The 18,431-nt window shown below is 33.0% G+C and overlaps 2 protein-coding genes across 3 annotated transcripts; one reads left to right on the forward strand and one right to left on the reverse strand.

The window, feature by feature from the left end:
* Positions 1–1,092: 1,092 nt before the first annotated feature.
* MRL1 (Pentatricopeptide repeat (PPR) superfamily protein) lies at positions 1,093–11,924 on the forward strand. Of its 2 annotated transcripts, XM_012229009.3 has the most exons (19): positions 1,095–1,505; positions 1,632–2,379; positions 2,508–2,739; positions 2,908–2,971; positions 3,095–3,239; positions 3,334–3,449; positions 3,887–4,015; positions 4,210–4,383; positions 4,466–4,630; positions 5,073–5,213; positions 5,682–5,781; positions 7,095–7,203; positions 7,367–7,458; positions 7,661–7,751; positions 7,994–8,225; positions 8,323–8,415; positions 9,417–9,465; positions 10,059–10,152; positions 11,194–11,924. In XM_012229009.3, exons 1-19 carry the CDS (start codon positions 1,176–1,178, stop codon positions 11,426–11,428), a joined length of 3,339 nt encoding a protein of 1,112 aa, XP_012084399.1. In that variant the 5' UTR covers positions 1,095–1,175; the 3' UTR covers positions 11,429–11,924. The 2 variants fall into 2 exon arrangements, 1 of the variants encoding a protein (XP_012084399.1); XR_016319797.1 differs by lacking the exon at positions 9,417–9,465 and having other exon boundaries at positions 1,093–1,505; positions 11,194–11,332.
* A 1,945-nt stretch (positions 11,925–13,869) lies between these two features.
* On the reverse strand, positions 13,870–14,455 carry LOC105643798 (auxin-responsive protein SAUR24). The gene has a single exon (XM_012229010.4). The coding sequence runs from the start codon at positions 14,277–14,279 to the stop codon at positions 14,013–14,015; it is 267 nt and encodes an 88-aa protein (XP_012084400.1). The 5' UTR covers positions 14,280–14,455; the 3' UTR covers positions 13,870–14,012.
* Between the last annotated feature and the right edge of the window lie 3,976 nt (positions 14,456–18,431).

Genomic DNA, 18,431 nt, shown 5'->3' on the forward strand with positions numbered 1-18,431 from the left:
AAAAGGAAACACAAAGAAACACAAAATCTGTAGCAAATCCCTATACAACTTATATAATTTAACAATGAGGATGACGACCGGCGACGACGATCACGACGATGGTAAATACGGTATATACAATATATATGGTGTATATATTGTATTAATAAATACAATATATATATTGTATTAGTAAATACTGTAAAATCAATTATATGTATATATATATATATATATTATTATTATTATTATTATTATTATTATTATATTATATCAATATCAATCCAAACAGAATCGAGAGTCCTACCTTGTCTCTACAGAGCATAAACAACATCTATGGCGGTGACAGTTTTTCAGCAAAAATTAAGTCGTTGATATGCTCATACAAAAATGAAATCACATAAGAGAAATAGAATTCAAAAAACAAAAAGAAATTGTGAAACAACGCAAATAACGAGAAGAACAACTAGTGGTTGAAAATACAAAAGTAAAAGGATAAATAACGATAAGAAAATAATAAACGACAATAAAATGAGAAAGAACGATGTCGAAAATAATGGAGGCAGCAAAAATGCTGCAGTTAAAAAGAAAAGAAACTAAAAAAGAAACAATAATTAAAATAGGAAATTAATAAAAAAGAAAATACTAAGCAATTAAAATATTGAATTACTAACAAATGATAATTAAAATAGAAAATTAATAAAAAAGGAAATGATTTACTAATAAACTAACGCCTAAAAACAAATTCAAATTGATAATAATTTAAATTAGAAAGTCAAAACTGACAATCTCTAAACATAAATTTCATAATATAACATTTACTAGAATTACGAAAAACAGAGAAGGGCAATCCAATCTGTTCAGGAAGCAGGCCGGACTTTGTTGTTCAAGCCCAGAGAGCAAGAGGGTCTTCGGGTCATAAATTTCGGACATTGGATTTGGAGTCAACAATTATCATATCTGGTTTAGTCTAGTCCACTGATTGGATCAGTAAAACAAACTACTGGCTTAGATTAAATCTATTCATACCCAACGTTTTGCAAATACCAATGCTGAATTCTGCTTTCCGCCACGTCAGCAACAATATCCAATTGTCTGTTAAGAATCACCTTCCTTTCTTTCTTCTTCACTTCATTCATTTCTAACGTCCTATCCTTTCAACAACCTCTGGCTCTGTTTCTCAGTATTACAACTGAATGGACCTTAGCTTCTCTGCTAAATTCCAAGCCTTAACCCTAATTTCTACTTCTCAGATTTCTTTTCTCTCTTCCAATAAATCGTCCATTCGAAGAGAATTCCTTGGTTGCTCTCACAATCTCAGGCCTCCTGGTGGTTCTCTTCGAGTAGGCAAATGTAGGAAAGTGAAGATTCGAAGAAGCCAATCTCAAAGTTTGTTACTCAACGCTTCTTTTGGTTCAGAATCTGTTCTTGTTGCAGTTGCTGTGTCTACTCTCTCTGCTATCTCTTTTGCCTACCTTAATCAGCAAATAACCAGCAATAACGGCAACCGAAAGGATTCGAAAGAGGTAAAATGAAAATTTTGGGGTTTTTTTTTTTGTTTTTTAGCCAATTTGAGTTGTGTGTTAGTTCAATTAGTTTAGTTTTAATCTAATTTCTATGCTGAAGTCTTTAATGTCTTGCTACTGTTACAGGCCTCGGGTTCACCTGGACTTGGCTCTTCTCAATTAGGCAAAAATATTGTGAACCACGTTATTCAAACTCCATCCGCGGATGTTGGGAATAGTCTCAGGAGTATCCTTGCTACTGAAAGTGAAAACTTGGTGGAGAAGGCCATAGAAAACAGCCATGCAATAGAGGGGGAAGAGACAGTAGTACAAGTTTGTGAAAATACTTTGAGAAGTACCAGTTCTATTTTGTTTGAAACGTCAGAATACGACAATGCTGACTTCCCAGTATCTAATGTTTCTAATTATGTGGTTCCAAAAGAATCTGAAGCTACTAATGTATCAGTTTCTAAAGAATCTGCAATTCCTGAATCAGAAAAGGTGTTACCACTCGTACTTAATGCTAGGGGAATGTCTGAGCTGACATTAGAAAAAAGCGGAAATGAAACTGATGTTCACGAGGTTGATGCTGAGTTAACTCATCTAATGGAACAGATGTCTAACAATACTGCTTCACCTCCTGTAAATTATGAAGCTGGTGAAAAGATTGACCTTTCTAGCTATCATGGTATCATCAAAGAATCTGCTAGAGAGGACCTTTACATGTTTTATGACAAAAGCCAGTCAGTGGTGAAATCTCCATTAAACTTAAATGGTTCAAACTCAGTATCTTCTCATGCCTCCCCTTCGATTGGCAATAGCTTTTCTTCATTCAAGGTGAATGGCATTGTAAAAGAGGCAGATTCGTCAGCACAGCAGTCTCCCAAAATTGCAGGTTATGCCACAAAATAAGATATACCTCATTTTTATTTAATGTTTTGAAGTATGGATCTAATCTGTTTTAATCTAACTATACTGTACTGGAAATTCTTACAAGTTTAACTGAAGCAATTTTTTTTCCAGAGTCTGTTGATAAAAAAGTACGTCTTGCGCATTATGTAAGAGAATCTTCTCGGAAAAATGAAAACACAAGGAGAAGGAGAGGATTTCCAACAGAAAAGGAAAAAGGACGTCCAGTTCAGAATAATCAAATAAAACTACCAGAATTTCCCTACCCGAATGGCGTGCATGTGATTGACAAAGACCATCCTTCACAGCAAGTCCATGCTTACAATCGTTTGCTAAGAGATGGAAGGTGATTTTCATCATTCATTTGTTTATATACAGCTTATTGATCTGTCTCCTTGTCAAAATGCCGCAGTAGAGATAGTAGCTAGCAAATAAAGTTTGTTTTGAATAATAGACCACCAAAAGAAGTGAGTTTCTGAACATTATTGTGAGCTGTGGTTTCTTCTTTTTTTAGGTTAACGGAGTGTGTAAGTTTGCTTGAAGATATGGAAAGAAGAGGCTTGCTAGACATGAACAAGGTAAGGCTATAGAGTATAGATTTAGCAATTAGTTCATATGTTGTTCTTATCAATCAATTTCATTATCAGAGTTAGTACTGCAGTGATTTCTCTGGTTTCAGATTTATCATTTCTCTGTTTCAGATTTATCATGCTAAGTTTTTCAAGATATGCAAAATTCAGAAGGCTGTTAATGAAGCTTTTCGCTTCTGCAAGTTGGTTCCAAATCCAACATTAAGCACATATAACATGCTCATGTCTGTGTGTGCAAGTTCTCAAGATTCATCGGGTAAGTTGATTTGGAACTCTTGGATACCTTGTCAGATATGTGTAGTGTACTGTGAATATGGTTCCAATTCCTGATATCTGTATTATTCTTTCAGGAGCTTTTCAAGTTCTACAGCTTGCCCGAGGGTCTGGACTGAAAGCAGATTGCAGACTTTACACTACTTTAATATCTACCTGTGCTAAAAGTGGAAAAGTTGATACAATGTTTGAAGTATGGTAACTTTTTTTTTTTTTTTTTTTTCACGGGTTAGATTGTCAATTAGAAAAAAGAAAAAAAAAAAAAAAAAGAAGATTTCAGAACATCTCTTTTATGGTTTTATTTCTCATTTCCTTGATAGTTTATGCTCTGGCCATAAATGTAACATTTTACCCTTTTTTTTTTTTTTATCCTCTTTTTGTTCTTGCCATTTTCACTAATTAGCGAGAAAATTCTAAATTCCTGGCCTAACCTTTTTTTTTTGGCTTTTTATGAAAGTTAAGTTGGATTTGAAAAGATGATGAATTCTGACCAAGATTCCTTGTTCTCTTGGAGCTTTTATTAATTTCACTTTTAATGAAGGCCATAACAATTCCTGCACAGATGGGCCCTTGTTGAGACCTATGTTAATTATTATGAATGACTAACAAGTATCCTGATGGCTGTGGTAGGTGTTTCATAAGATGGTTAATGCTGGAGTTGAACCAAATGTTCATACATATGGAGCACTAATAGATGGCTGTGCCAGAGCAGGACAACTAGCTAAGGCATTTGGCGCTTATGGGATAATGAGTTCCAAGGTATCGTATGGAATTTTACAAGATGTATATGTCTGTCTCACTGGAATTTTTATATGGAACTTTCTTTATCCTATCAGACCCTAATGCTTATTCTCAAATAATATTTTGTGCAAGGCTGTGGTGGCCATATTCTTGTTTACTTCTCTCCTAATGTCAAATTAATCTTCGCATTGATAAGTTGTTTTATGCAGTAGAAAGTGAAGCCAGACCGAGTTGTCTTCAATGCACTTATAAATGCATGCGGCCAATCAGGAGCTGTGGATCGTGCCTTTGATGTGTTAGCAGAAATGAGGGCTGAGACACAGCCTATTGACCCTGATCACATCACTGTTGGTGCATTAATAAATGCATGTGCAAAGGCTGGTCAGGTTGGTCTATTATCTAATCTGTGCTTTTGGTTTCTTGGTGGTAGCTTTATTAATTTATGACAGAATGGAATATTACTTTCAGATTAATCGAGCAAAAGAAGTATACAACATGATGCATGAATTTAACATCAAGGGGACTCCAGAGGTTTATACTATTGCTGTTAATTGTTGTAGCCAGACTGGTGATTGGGAGTTTGCCCGTAGTGTGTATGATGACATGAAAAGGAAAGACGTGGCCCCTGATGAGGTATCAACTGCTCATTCTGGTAGAATCAATATAAAATTAGTAATATTATTTGGAAAATGGTTTATAGTGGAAAACTGTGGTCTTTAGTAGTGTGGTTATGTCTTATGAATAATGTGCTCTTCTTGTTTGGTATAGAAGCAAAAACTGATGAATTTTATTATCCATACGGCCTTTGCAGTGGACTGTTGCTTTAGCTCTTTTTCTTTTGAAGAGTGAATTAATCAATTTATTTACTTAAAAAATCATCAAAGAGGGTGAACTTGTTTACATTACAAGTGTAAGAAATTAAGAACAACTACAAAAATGACTGTTAGCAAATCTAGAAAATGAAAAGTAATCTACCATTACAAAATTAAGGAATGCTCAACCACCTCTCATTAAGTATAGCTATGGAGAGGGTTTCACATTATTAAAGTGATTGTTGTTCTTACAAATCATGCAGATGTTTCTTAGTGCGTTGATAGATGTAGCGGGGCATGCTGGAAAGGTGGATGTTGCATTTGAGATCTTACAGGAGGCAAGGATTCAAGGAATGCAACTTGGAATTATACCATATAGTTCATTGATGGGAGCTTGCAGCAATGTATGTCTCTCACACTCAGTGTTGTGGTAAAAAAGCTATTTTGGTTCATGTAAATGGTTCAATTTTTGATTTCGAGTCATGAAGTACCAAAATTAGACATTCTTGCCAAATTTGAAAGCTATATGTGAGTTACCTAAGGATTTAGGCTGTAGCTCTAGAGTTTTCACGTTCAACTATCTAAGCTTTTGGGTCTGAGTCCTGTTTTTATCATGAAACATAGGGTCTTTATTGTAAGTCTCTGTTGGTTCCAAATTATAGTTTTGCTTCCACCTTTTATATTTTTTTATCAAAATTAGTCATGGCATATGGAGGGACTTATCATTCATGAGCATGGAAAAAACAGAGAAAGTGTATAAGTTATTTTGAGGTCATTTGATTCTTGCTTTGCATGTTTAAAATTCAAACTAAAAATTATGATAAAGGCCAGAACCTGCTAAACAGTTACAACTTTTCTTCCTTTTGTTTTAGGCCAAGAACTGGCAAAAGGCACTGGAGCTATATGAAGATATCAAATCCATTAAAGTGAACCCAACTGTCCCGACCTTGAATGCCTTGATCACTGCCTTGTGTAAGTCTGTGACCTATTTCTTCTTTCAAAATAATCTGATTTGATTGGAGATCCATTTGGTGTCTAATAATCTGTTTGTTACTGAACTATGTAGACAACCTAAAACCACCCTATACTGAATGCTGTACATGGATTGGCTACCCACCCAATATATTCTTGCTGCTATCTGGGTATTTGAGGGGGCTAGAGTGAAGTCTTGATAAATGACTCTTAGTAAAAGGTGTATTAGAGGGTTATCAACACTGGTCTATGTAGCATTATTGATATCTTGAAAAGGAGATGCTTGGTACTGTTAAATTCTAGAACAAACAAGGTTGAGATATTTTGATGTCATATTCTTATAGATTGAAGAAGTATTTATTGACAGATCTGATTATGGTGAGGTCACTATCCCAATACAAATTAGTGCAATTATACCGGAAAAATGGCCTAATCTGCACCTTGGAAATCCACCAAGAGGAAGAGAGAAATAAAGAGAAAAGTTTCAACTTTTTTTTTTGATTCATTGGGTGGCCCAATTGGCCGAATAACATGGTGGGCTACACAATAGAAGAGGCCCTCCCTTTGGCTTACTAAATTATTGAAAATTCTTGTAGTCGAGATAACTCGAACTCGAGACTCCCCACTTTTCACATTGGTGAGAAGACCAACCAGACTACACTTGGTTGGCAAAAAAGTTTCAACTTTATTGATGCTGGAAAATGAAAGTTGAATGCAAAATTTAATTACTTACGGTCCTTGTAACCTATAGGTTAATTCCTTCAACTAATTAGGAAGTAAGCCTCCTATTAAAACTAAGAACAATATAGGTCCAAATAAAATAACTTCTAAATAATATAGATCATCTATATATATTCTGTTCTTTCTATATAAGGAATCCAACAAAGATATTTAAGCAAAAACTACTGACTTAATGGCCACGTATTAAAAATCAATGTATTAAAATCTTTTACAAATAATTCTAGGTCTATTATAGTATTGCTTGGAATTCTCATGCATCAGCCATTATTACTGGTAGAGCTGTTGCTTAATTGTATGCCCAATAGAATTTATTGTAGCCAATTTTATTTTTTTTTCTTTGGTTGATGTGGAATTCAATTGATTCTTAGGAAAATTTAAGATGACATATATTATTAGACTAATATTTATTTTTTGTATGTATGCTTACATATCTGGAACTTGGTAAAATTTCTGCCCTTTGATCTTTGGCACATTATTTGTGAATCAATATAGATTTTTGGCGATGACTTGTGTAGAAGTGTAATTATAGAATAGCAAAAGACAGGAAATTAAATAAAGCAGATTTGCTGCAGGTGATGGGGATCAATTGCCAAAGGCTATTGAAGTTATGTCAGAGATGAAGAGTTTTCGCTTGTGCCCAAACACTGTTACATACTCCATACTCTTTGTGGCTAGTGAAAGGTAAATGAACTATGATTTCAATTACTATTATTTAAAACAATGCTTTTCAACATGTACCTTTGCCTCAAGTGTCATAACTTCAATTTTTTTTTTTTTTTTTTTTTTTTTTTTTTTTTTTTTTTTTTTTTTTTTTTTTTTTTTTTTCGGGTTTGTTTTTGTGCAGAAAGGATGATCTAGAGGTTGGCCTCAGGCTTCTTTCACAAGCCAAAGAAGATTGCATTGCCCCCACCCTCATTATGTACAAATGCATAATAGGTAAGTTTCAAAGAGAACCAAAAATGCTTTCTTCCAAACATTTGTCAATCTATTTTTCCCTGCTGTTTGTAGTTAATTTTTTTCTATATTTTGTGTTTAAGCTTCCAAGAATTACTTGTTTATGCAGCCAACCTTCTAATATAAATAGGAGTTATTATCTCCTATAAATTTAACTAATCTTTTGACTGTTTCCACTTGAAAGGCATGTGCCTGCGAAGATATGAGAAGGTTTGTGCTCTTGGTGAGCCTGTTTTATCATTTGACTCAGGCCGGCCACAAATGAAAAATGAGTGGTATTTCATTTTTTCTCCCCATTCAACTAGTAGAACTATTTTGTTAGGCATGTATTTTCGAATTTCTTTGCTTTTATCATTTTTACCTTTGTTTGTTTTTTTTCTTGGGAGGAGTGGGTTCGATTGTTCCTTCAACTAGTGTTACCCTGGAAATTTTAAGAGGATGGCTATTATTCATGAATAGTAATCTTACTGTATGTGAGTAATTTTCTAAGTTCTAATCTCCTCCATTTATCCTTCAGGACATCACTGGCCTTAATGGTCTACCGTGAAACAATTGCAGCTGGCGAGAAACTTACAATGGAAGTTGTTTCACAAGTTTTGGGATGCCTGCAGCTCCCTTTTGATGCTTCGTTGAAACACAGATTAGTTGAAAATCTGGGAGTTACTACTGACTCGTCAAAAGTCTCTAACCTCTGTTCTTTGGTGGATGGATTTGGAGAATATGATCCTCGTGCATTTTCATTGCTTGAGGTCCGTAGGCGACTGAACCATTTGGACAATTTTCTGACTTCATTCTTTCTTATGAAACTATAAATGGGATGCTAGCTAAGACTGTTACCAATTGCAGGAAGCTGCTTCTCTTGGAATCATTCCTTGTGTATCCTTCAAAGAAAGTCCTATCATTGTTGATGCTAAAGCATTGCAAAGTCATGTGGCTCAGGTAATTTTTTGACATGTATTTTACTGCCAGTTAGATGATAGTAATTCTTCTGAAAATTTTCTGTTGTCTAAATAACTTCTTTGCTTCCTTGAGGCTCTACACTTGCTCAGAATGCATTTCTAATTTTCATGCTTCTAAATTGCTGATATTATGAAATGTGGACTGCTCCATTATTTTTCTTTAGTGAACTGTTAAAAATATTATAACATTGTTATGTATTGACAATTGAGTCTTCACTGAGGACTTTTATTTGTCATTTTATCTCATTCCTATATCATTGGCATTTTCATGGTTCCATTATTTTCTTTTGTTCACTTGCTTCATTTATTATCTCTAAGCTTGAGCAAGAGGAAAGCAGATAACTTGCAGGAAGTAGGACGTGTACATTGTTTGCTCAAAGGGTTATATGAATTCTGAGCCAAACCAGTTGTTTTGGTTTCCAATTTTTATAGTTTCATAAGAAAGAAAGAGATTCAAATTCATTGCTCAAAACTGAAATCTAGCAACCCCTAATTTCGACAAACTCCACATACTTTTGGGCTAAAAGCCTCTGCCTATTCCATTCTTGATTAGGAGTTACCTCAAAAAAAAACAAAGAATTTGACTCTCATTTATAGAGAGTATATTCTTGCCTCCCTTTTACATTGTTAATGCTGTATTTTGAATAACTAAGTGAGATTGTGGCATGCAATCTCACTAGATCGCACATCTGAATTTTAAAAGGAGAAGAGTAATTAAGGTTTTCTGCTCTCTTGCTCAACACTGTGTAGAAGCTTATAGCCCATCAATTGCAATGGACTTGGCAGGAGAGTGCAAAATGGATAAAGATGAATTGAAATATTTTACATAATTTTATGGATAACAATTATATTATGACATTGTGGTTGACAATGCACATCCTACTGTCTCTGACATAAAGCAAAATATGAGTTCAAATTATCTTCCCTATTCAATTTGTGCTGCTTCTTTCATTTTGACGACTTCCTGGAGAATCTTGTCAGGTGTACCTTTTAACCATTTTGAAGGGTCTCAAGCATCGGCTTGCTGCTGGTAATTTTTGTTTATAAATACCTTTTTTAGAATTCATTGAATTCTACAATATGTTAATTTCTGAGTTTCAACTGAGGATTAAAAGTTGAATGAAGTTCCTTAAAGCACAAAAAAAGAAAAATGCATGTGCATCATTTCTCCCAAACTATTGAAAAGCTCATAATGCTCTGTTTTATAGGCGGTAGTTTATGATGTTCCATTTTCTATTTCAGCTGGCCTCGTTTTTTTTACTGTTTTTCTAGCTGTAGATGTGATAAAGAACAAAAATGAAAAGGGGGAGAGACAAAGAAACAAGAGGAGGGAAATTAACAAAGAATCTTGAAAGAATACCATTAACCTCAATTCCAATTCATTATTGATAAACCCTTTCTAACAATTGGCTGGGGTGATTTTGATTGTGAAATATGACAATTTCGAAATAGGATTAAATAAAAATTTATAATGATGAAAATATTTTTGTTGTTTAGCTGGGATACTTGTACTCTGCGCTGTGCTAAAGAAGGAAAAACTTGGTTAGGTAGCTTCTATTTAATTTAATTGAATGTGCAATTGCTAACTTTTAGTTTTTTCGCTACCAACAAAACTTTCAACAGGTGCAAGGTTGCCCAATATAACGATTTTACTGCCTACAGAGACGGCACAAGTCAAGGTGCCTGAAGGGGAGAAAACAATCAACATTGCAGCAAGGTGAGAAGTACTACTTTGAAGTGTCTTGAGTGTTAATATTTTTGCCTGAACTCCATGCTTCCTCTCATCTTTATCTATAGCATGTTATGAAGTTCTATACCATTTTTCTGGATAAACTGGAAAATCTGGCCAAAGGTCTGCATTTATGGGTTTGTTAACCTTCGGTTGTTTAATTGTGTTGGAGAGGAAGTGCTGAACTAATAAGATAGTTAGTGGTGTTGATTGGCTATTATATCAATAGCTGTAGCTATTGGCTTTGAAAGATCAAATGCATCCGTCATAAAATTTTAGTCCAAAACCTGCATTGCAAGAAATGGGGCCGTGCATGGGTCGAGTTCAGTTTGGGGATTGAAAATCTTTTCGATGCTAAGCAAAATTAATGAGTGAAACCATATTGAAACTTTAAAGAATTGAAAACTGAATTATCTTGAAAATTTGGTCTGTTTTGGTTCAGGGATTCGATTCTTTGAGTTCCAGTCCAATTCATAAATTTCAATAATTCATGCTATAAATAATAAATTATTTATCTAATAACTAAGAATGACTAAACTTTTACCATGCTATATAATATATGTGTGTGTGTGTGTGCGTCTGTGTGTGTATAATTAGTTTAATTTTCAGGTTTTTTGATTCAGCACAATCCAGTACAGTTTGGTACAGTTCTCAAATCTGATTATTACTAAACATCCAAAACCACGCTATGATGGTATTGATTCAATTCATTTCTGGTTCCTACATTGTTCAGTTGTTTAGGTTCTGCTACCTTCCAGTTCAGTCTTTTGGTTCAATCTGGTAATACAAAGATCTGCACACAATCCTAACCGGAAAGGCCTAATGACCAATATATTTTGTGTCACCTGGACACTTTTTGTGGAATTTTCAGGAAATATAAAGTATTTGTTTAATCCTAGCTTTGGGGGAACAAGCATACAAGACAGTTATCATAAGATATAATGTTTCCATAAACAAGCGATGCACGATAAACAAGTTAAAGGATAAATAACCATGCATGATTCTAAAAGTAAATGCTTTGATTGGCAGGGTGAGCCAAGATGTTGCTGCTCTATTAAGAAGGCTAAGGCTGCATTACCAAGGAAATGAATCATACGGGAAAATTAGAATCAACGGAATTTCCTTAAAAAGATGGTTTCAACCAAAGCTTGCTTATCCTTTCAGTGGAAAACCAGAAGAGTTGAACTCATCTCTATTACGAATAGGAAAAGACATCAGTCATCAGCAACGTAATATTCGAACTGGAAATTTGTCTCTGGAATAAGAGGAAGAATGCTTATTGCTGCTGACAGGGTAACACCATTAGAAGATTTGAGTTATACATCAATTTTTTTCCTATAATAAGACAACATGACAGTTATGGGGAACGACCTAGTCTCATTATCATGCAATATGGCCAAATTTCTGCTATGTTGTTGAATGGCTTTTGGAAAAATTGTGAACGAAAGTTGTGCTCTCTCCTTCCAAGGACATGGCGGCGATACTTCCCCTGCAGTTTAAGAGAATGAGACATAGAATTAAATAATTTCCGGCTGAAAGAAAAGAGATTGTTGATTCAGCAGTCACTGATCATGATTTTCCATTTTGTAGAGAAGTATATTACTCATAGCAGGCCAACAAACCAGTGCCTGCAACTTGGAATAACTGAAAGAATATGAAGATTCGTGTATAATATTTGCTGAATACCACTTGTAAGAAGATACATATCATCTGTACATTGTCAATTTTGAATGTATTACCGTATTATTATCGCATAAGAAGATATTCACACTAGGGAAAAGTACTTTTTAGTCCCTGAGTTTTGACCCAATTTACTACTCCGACTTCTATTTTGGTAAACATATATAATATCCCTGAGGTTTGGTTTCACCCACCCAAATGGTCCTTCCGTTAAAAATAGAGTTTTTTACTGTTAAATATCAATTAAAAGGACGCAAATGCCCTACTATATAAAATCACATCTTATCTCCTCTTACCTCCTTTCTCTCTCCGTCTCCTTTCTATCTTTTTCTCTGTCTCTCTCCAATGGCAACATGATCTACTATGAAAAAATTTATAGAAGCCAAAAATTTTCAAAGATCTAAAATCACAACTGGCAAAGCTTCAACAACTGAAATATGGGTCCTTTACCAGCAAAGTGGTAATGTTCACCTTCCTTTGTTTTTTTTACTTTTTTTCGCAAAAACAAAAAATAAAAAGAAAATTTTTAGCGTTAAGCTTTAAGAAAATTTTCAAATCCAAAGCTTAAGAAAATGGTGTGAGGTTTTTGGGTAAGGTCTAGAGAATTTTTAGTTAGCTTTTTATTATTATTTTATTTTTCTGGGGTAATTAACATCTTTATGGGCTTTATTATAGATTCATTCAATAACAGATTTATATTGATCGTTTTATGGATTTTACCATAAATTCATGGGCTTTTCTTCATTTTCTTCATTATTATTATTTATATTTCTTCATTTATAGGCATAAAAGAGAATTGACTAATGGATTGGGAGATGGACGCAAATTTGAGTTTATTTTCATCCCTGTTTTCTTTCAAAGATATAATTTTAGTTTGTATTGTTATCTGTAAGTTTATTGTATGAGTTAAATTTATCAATAATGAATGAAATAAAAATTAAAAAAAAAAAGTCTGCAATGATATATGTTTGAGTATGAAAGAGTTGAAATTTATAGGTAGTGGTGGTAGATTTAAAACCCAACGATGAAAATAAATTCTGGCAGTGAGTAGGAATTGTTGCTGCTTGCAGCAAGAGAAAGATGAAGATAAAGAAAAGGTTGAGGGTTAATGGGTTGGTGGGAGGGTAATGTAGTCTTTTCTCTAATATTTGACGGTGCAAATGCTTGTTTTTTTGGTTCACGGACCATTTAGTTCTCCGGAATCAAATCTGGAGATATTTTATACGTTTACCGAAATAGAAGGACGGAGAAATAAATTAGGTCAAATTTCAGGGACTAAATAGCACTTTTTCCTTTGTACTATTATCTTAAAAGGAAAAACATTGTTGTGGATAAGCTGAAATCAGTTGCTCAAACCCAACTGAACCTCTGAAAATTCTTTTGCTATTACTGTTACCAGCTCCGGAGAGTTACTGTTGCCTATGGTAAATGCGTTACGAAATATGAAGGTTATTTGGACCTGGGAATGCCAACGATTCTACTTAAAATAGAATGGAAAGATAAATAAATGTTTAATCTGAGAAACTCTATTCAGATTTTAGAATTAATTTATTGTATAAAGAACTATTCTAAAACAACATATCCAAACATTAAAAATGAAATTCTTTTACAAGAAATGCATATATTATCTATGCAACTTCAAAACAAATCAAATGATGTTATTCTTGAGTCTTTTATTGTAACGTTATTGATTTGAGAGGTTAGTTTGGTTGTCACATTCGAAAATTCCTCAAAATCCCCTAATTTTCAACTGCAAAATGTTTTGCTTCATGTGAAACATGAATCATTCCTTTGTCAAGTGCATTAGTGTAGGAATACCCTTTATGAAGAATTGGTTGGTTGGTTCATGAATAAACTAGAAATTGCCAAGAAGTTTCCAAAACTCATTTCATATACCACTTGAACAAAGAAGTTCCTCTCCTTCAATGGAAATTTGAGCAAAGTTTCAAATAAAATTTAATATTGTAGCAGAGTTTCAAATAAAAATTAATGTGAAAGAGTGACAAATAATATATAATTTGTCAAAAAAAAAAAAAAAAATCCTTCATGATCCACTCAAAAGTGGAAAAATTTACATAATGTATAATATTGCGCAATCCTCCTATCTTTCTAGGAGGAAAAAAAAAGGCAAGATAAAAAAACTTGCGAAAAAAAAAATGATCATATTTTCACAAGGCAAGAACTCTAGAAGTAAGATGAATAAAAGCATCCTCATTGCAAGGAATTGTAAGAGCACCCATTGGGTGATTGAACCCAAACTCTTCTTCAGCCTGGTTAAGTAAATCTTGGAAACAAGGATGATTCAAATAAGAAATTGGGACAACATATCTCTTCCTTTCAACTTCTCCAACATAAACGGCTACATGCCCTTTTGGTACCATGGACTGGTTTTTGCCATGGAAAGACTGTTTCTTGAGAATTTGAAGAATACCCATTTCAAGATTTGGAAATTTTGTTGAAAGGAAGAGACTTCTACAGAAATTGCTGATCTAATTCGGAGCTTGAAGGTTGGTTGGCATTGGATGTGTACTTATACTAGGGTTTTGGAATCTGGGTGCTTTTAGTAGGACCCACAACATCAAAGACTCTCACATGGCTCCTCAGAGAAGAGAAGTCTGTACAATTAAATTATATATATATATATATATATATATATATATATATATATATATATATATTTTTTTTTTTACAAAAAAGAAATACAGAATTATCAATTTTAGCAGCATCCTTGCATGCTGTTCTTATGGTGCAATAGTGCCACTTGTGAGTTGGCAGTGTGATTGGTCTAATCTAATCTAATGATATATACGCGGACATTAGAGGGTGGCTTCAGTGTATTTGGACCCTCTAATGGCCTGTAAAGCGTTTAAGTCTAACCTGACGGCCGTACAATAGGAAATAAAAACGAAAGTTCCTCATAAAGCATATATATGGTCAGACTCCAACAACTGAGATAAAGCCCACTTCTAATCGTCATTCATCTGGAAACCTTATTTTTTATTTTGTTAAAGAATTCAAAGAAAATATATAAATTTTATATTTTAAATTTTATTTTCGGGAGTATCCTTTGTCCGAAAAGGATAGAGACCTCCCTCCAAAGGTTTCTCTATACACAATATAATATATTGAATCTAAATCACTTGCTTAAAACGATCGAGCCATTCTATTCAGACCAATTTACATTAGTATAATGTAAATAAGAAGTATACACCCTTTTGTCTACGAAAATAACAAAATCTTATTAATAATTTATCTTTTTATGGAAAAATTTATTAATAAAATTAATGAAAACAAATCAAACTTGAATACTATAAACTAATATTTTATCAATTTAGTCAATTCTTGAATGATGGAATCGTGTAACAATCTTGCTGTTACCTAATTTTAGAGTCTAATTTTAATATAAAAGAGAAAAACTAACAAATAGTTAGTTCTTTCCATATTGTTTTTCTTTTTATGGCATATCAGATGAAATGGTGATGAAAATTTTGAGAGTATATGAACTTCAGTTTGAATATTTCCAAATAATAATTGATAGTAGATGATTGAGAGCCCACTCCGCTACTCGTTCTTACATGCACAGCACATGGAATCATGTGCTTCTTTTCCTGCAAAATCTTTCTTGGGAATATACTCTGCATCTGATGTGAAACTTACTATATAGAATCACTAATGCAGAGATAAGAAAGGTTCATGATTAGATCAATCAGTAGCTGTGGATTTTTCTGCTAAAAGAACAGGCAGTAGTTGTTGCCTCGTAACCCTATTTTTTTTCTCCTCCACCTCCATTGTATCATACTATATCAAGCTTAGATATTTTTTTTTATATGTTAATTTATTCTCTTAAAGAAATAAACTATTCAAATCAAAGATGAGCAGATTCATAAAGAGTATCTTCATCTTAATTATTTAATTGCAAAATTAAAATCTTAATCAATGATGAGATACCAAAAAAAAAAAAAAAAAAAAAAAACTATCTCAGTTTGAGTCATTTAAGAGAAAATTTAATATTAATTGAAGTCTAAATTGACTTCAAATTGTTCTTAATTAATTATTAGCAGTTAAAATAAAGAATAAAGAATTAAATCATTAAATAATATTACAAGTGTATAAATGAACTGAGCAGGAAGTAGTTGATAATATCAAACTTAAATTATATGATTTTTGTAGCTATGCTTCCATGGAAAATTAACAAAATGAAAGTTTTTGGTTCTAAAAGATAAGTCAAATGTTGAATATGTGCAGTCATTCTTCTAGAAGAAGTTGGCTTTTCACTCTTCTCTGTTTGATTATTTCATGCCTTAGATTATGCCTCGATAAAAAACTTTCTTTGGATTAATAAGTCAGAAGTAATTTCTGAACTCAGAAGCTAAATCAACTTGGTTTGCGAGCCTATAAGCTATTGCTTGTATATTAATTTACTACTTCTTTTTAATATCAGCTAGTTTATTATTTATGGAGTGTTTGACTCGACTGAAATTCAATATTTTCATAGAAATTTGTTTTTTTTTAGAAAAATAAATTGTCAAGAAAGTAAATAATCAATTTTGGGTTAAAAATAAATTTTTCTATCAAATCAAATTAATATAATTAAGAATATTAATATTATTATGTTTTTTAAAAATAACTTATTTTTTTTCTAGATATTAAAATTTCTCATCCTTTGAGAAGAGAAAATACATTTCCATATATGGAAAAATAAGAATGGAGCGATCTATATTTGAAAATTATACTTTTTTATAGTGTAGACTTCTTATATTGACCAAATATCGAAATTTTATTTTTCTCATAATATTCCAGCAACCAGGCACCGTTAAATTTAAGATTTGTGTATTTTGTTTATTATAATTAGTAATTTTGGTGTATTGTTTTTTCTTCTCAACTCAAAATTAACAATGCATTTTAAACATGAGGTGACGAACGTTTAAAGCATGAGGTGTAGGTAAGTCATTCTTTAGATAAACTAAAATTGGGAAAACCTTTTTTATTAATTTTTATTTGTTTCTGGAGAAAATCTTTGTCATATATTAACAATTTCAAATGGTCAAAGAGATAACAATCACACTTTCTCTTCCTTTTCTCTCTCTCTTAATTCTATTCTAAATTTAACTTTTTTTTCTTCAGGTACTGAATTTAAACATTAATTTCAAATTTAAATTTTACTCGATTTAATGCATAAAAAACTTTTTTCTTAGTACTCACACTCTCTCTTATGGTCAGGTTATGTCACCCATCCATCTTCCTTTGGATTTTCTTCTAGAAGTCAATTCTTCTTGGACAAGGATCTCTCCTTATGGGTTCATTCTTAGAGAAAGAGACAGCCAATGCAAGATTTGAGTTGCTGGTTCCATAGTTGAAGAATCATCGCTCATAGATGTGAATTGAGAAGGCATACAAAAATTAAACCCAACTAATGGGTTAATCTAAAACACACTGTTTTAAACATAGAAATTAACAAATACATACTGAATAAGAGATGTATGACACTAAAAATTGCAAAAATAGATAAATCCAATTGTAAAATCAAATTTATAAAATATACAACCATATGAAGTCAAAATTTTGATTTATGTTTAAAATTAGCAATAAGCACTTGAAAATTCGCAAGATAAAGAAACAACTCCATATGTAGAAAGTAGCAGAGGATAGAACATTCTGCTTTTAAAATAGAACAATCAATCAACACTAACGCTGATCCAGTATCAATCACTTTACAATACAATTGTTTAGCAAAAATGTATTTTAACAAATAAACTTCATTTTGAACGGATAATGAAAATCTGCAATTTTCAAAAGCTCCAATTTATGCAATCTCATGAACAATCTAGTAAAACTCCAAATTAGTCGATGACAAGTGGGACCGACACAGTTTGAAAAGAAAAAAAAAAAAGAAAACCGTGTTATTTGAAAAAGAAGAAAGTTGGCAATTCTTTTGACAAAATGGAGAGCCGTGAATGAGTTATGCACGGCTCTCTCGTAACCTGAGGCAGATGCACCTCAACAACAACACACAGCAGAAAAAAAAAAAATTGTAAAGAGAGTGTGTCTAGTTTTAAAAATGGTTTCTAAATATAGGGGAGAGAAAAATAGTGAGTAAATTATTTTGGGGTGTTTTTGGGAAACACTTTGTGTGCCACTATTTTGTATTACTCTCTTTGTGTACCTACTATTTTTAATAGTGGAAGAATTATTCGGAGTTTGTCCCGTGGACGTAGCCCTAAACAGTTGAGGGTGAACCACGTAAATTTCTGTGTGTCACAAGTCTATTTTTCCGCTGCGTTAATTTTCTCTTAATTGGTTGAAAGGACTCAACAAGTGGTATCAGAGCTGATGACCAAAAACTGGTATTAGAACTGATGCCTAACAAGGGATATCAGAGCTGATGCCCAATAACTGGTATCAGAGCTGAAGGTTTCGGCAGATCAGCCGGTCAGATAGCGGTACTAAATCCATGGATATATTTTGAAATAAATATACCATGACGAAGAGAAAATTACGACGAGTCTATTGGTGCTGTCCGCTTGGAAAGACATTGCAGAATCGACTTAGTGATGAATAGTAAAATAGTAACTCAAAGTTGATGGTGA

This window comes from Jatropha curcas, chromosome 1, assembly GCF_041381405.1.
Source record: "Jatropha curcas cultivar XTBG-Jc1 chromosome 1, XTBG_Jcur_1.0, whole genome shotgun sequence".
In the NCBI taxonomy this organism is placed as follows: Eukaryota; Viridiplantae; Streptophyta; class Magnoliopsida; order Malpighiales; family Euphorbiaceae; genus Jatropha; species Jatropha curcas.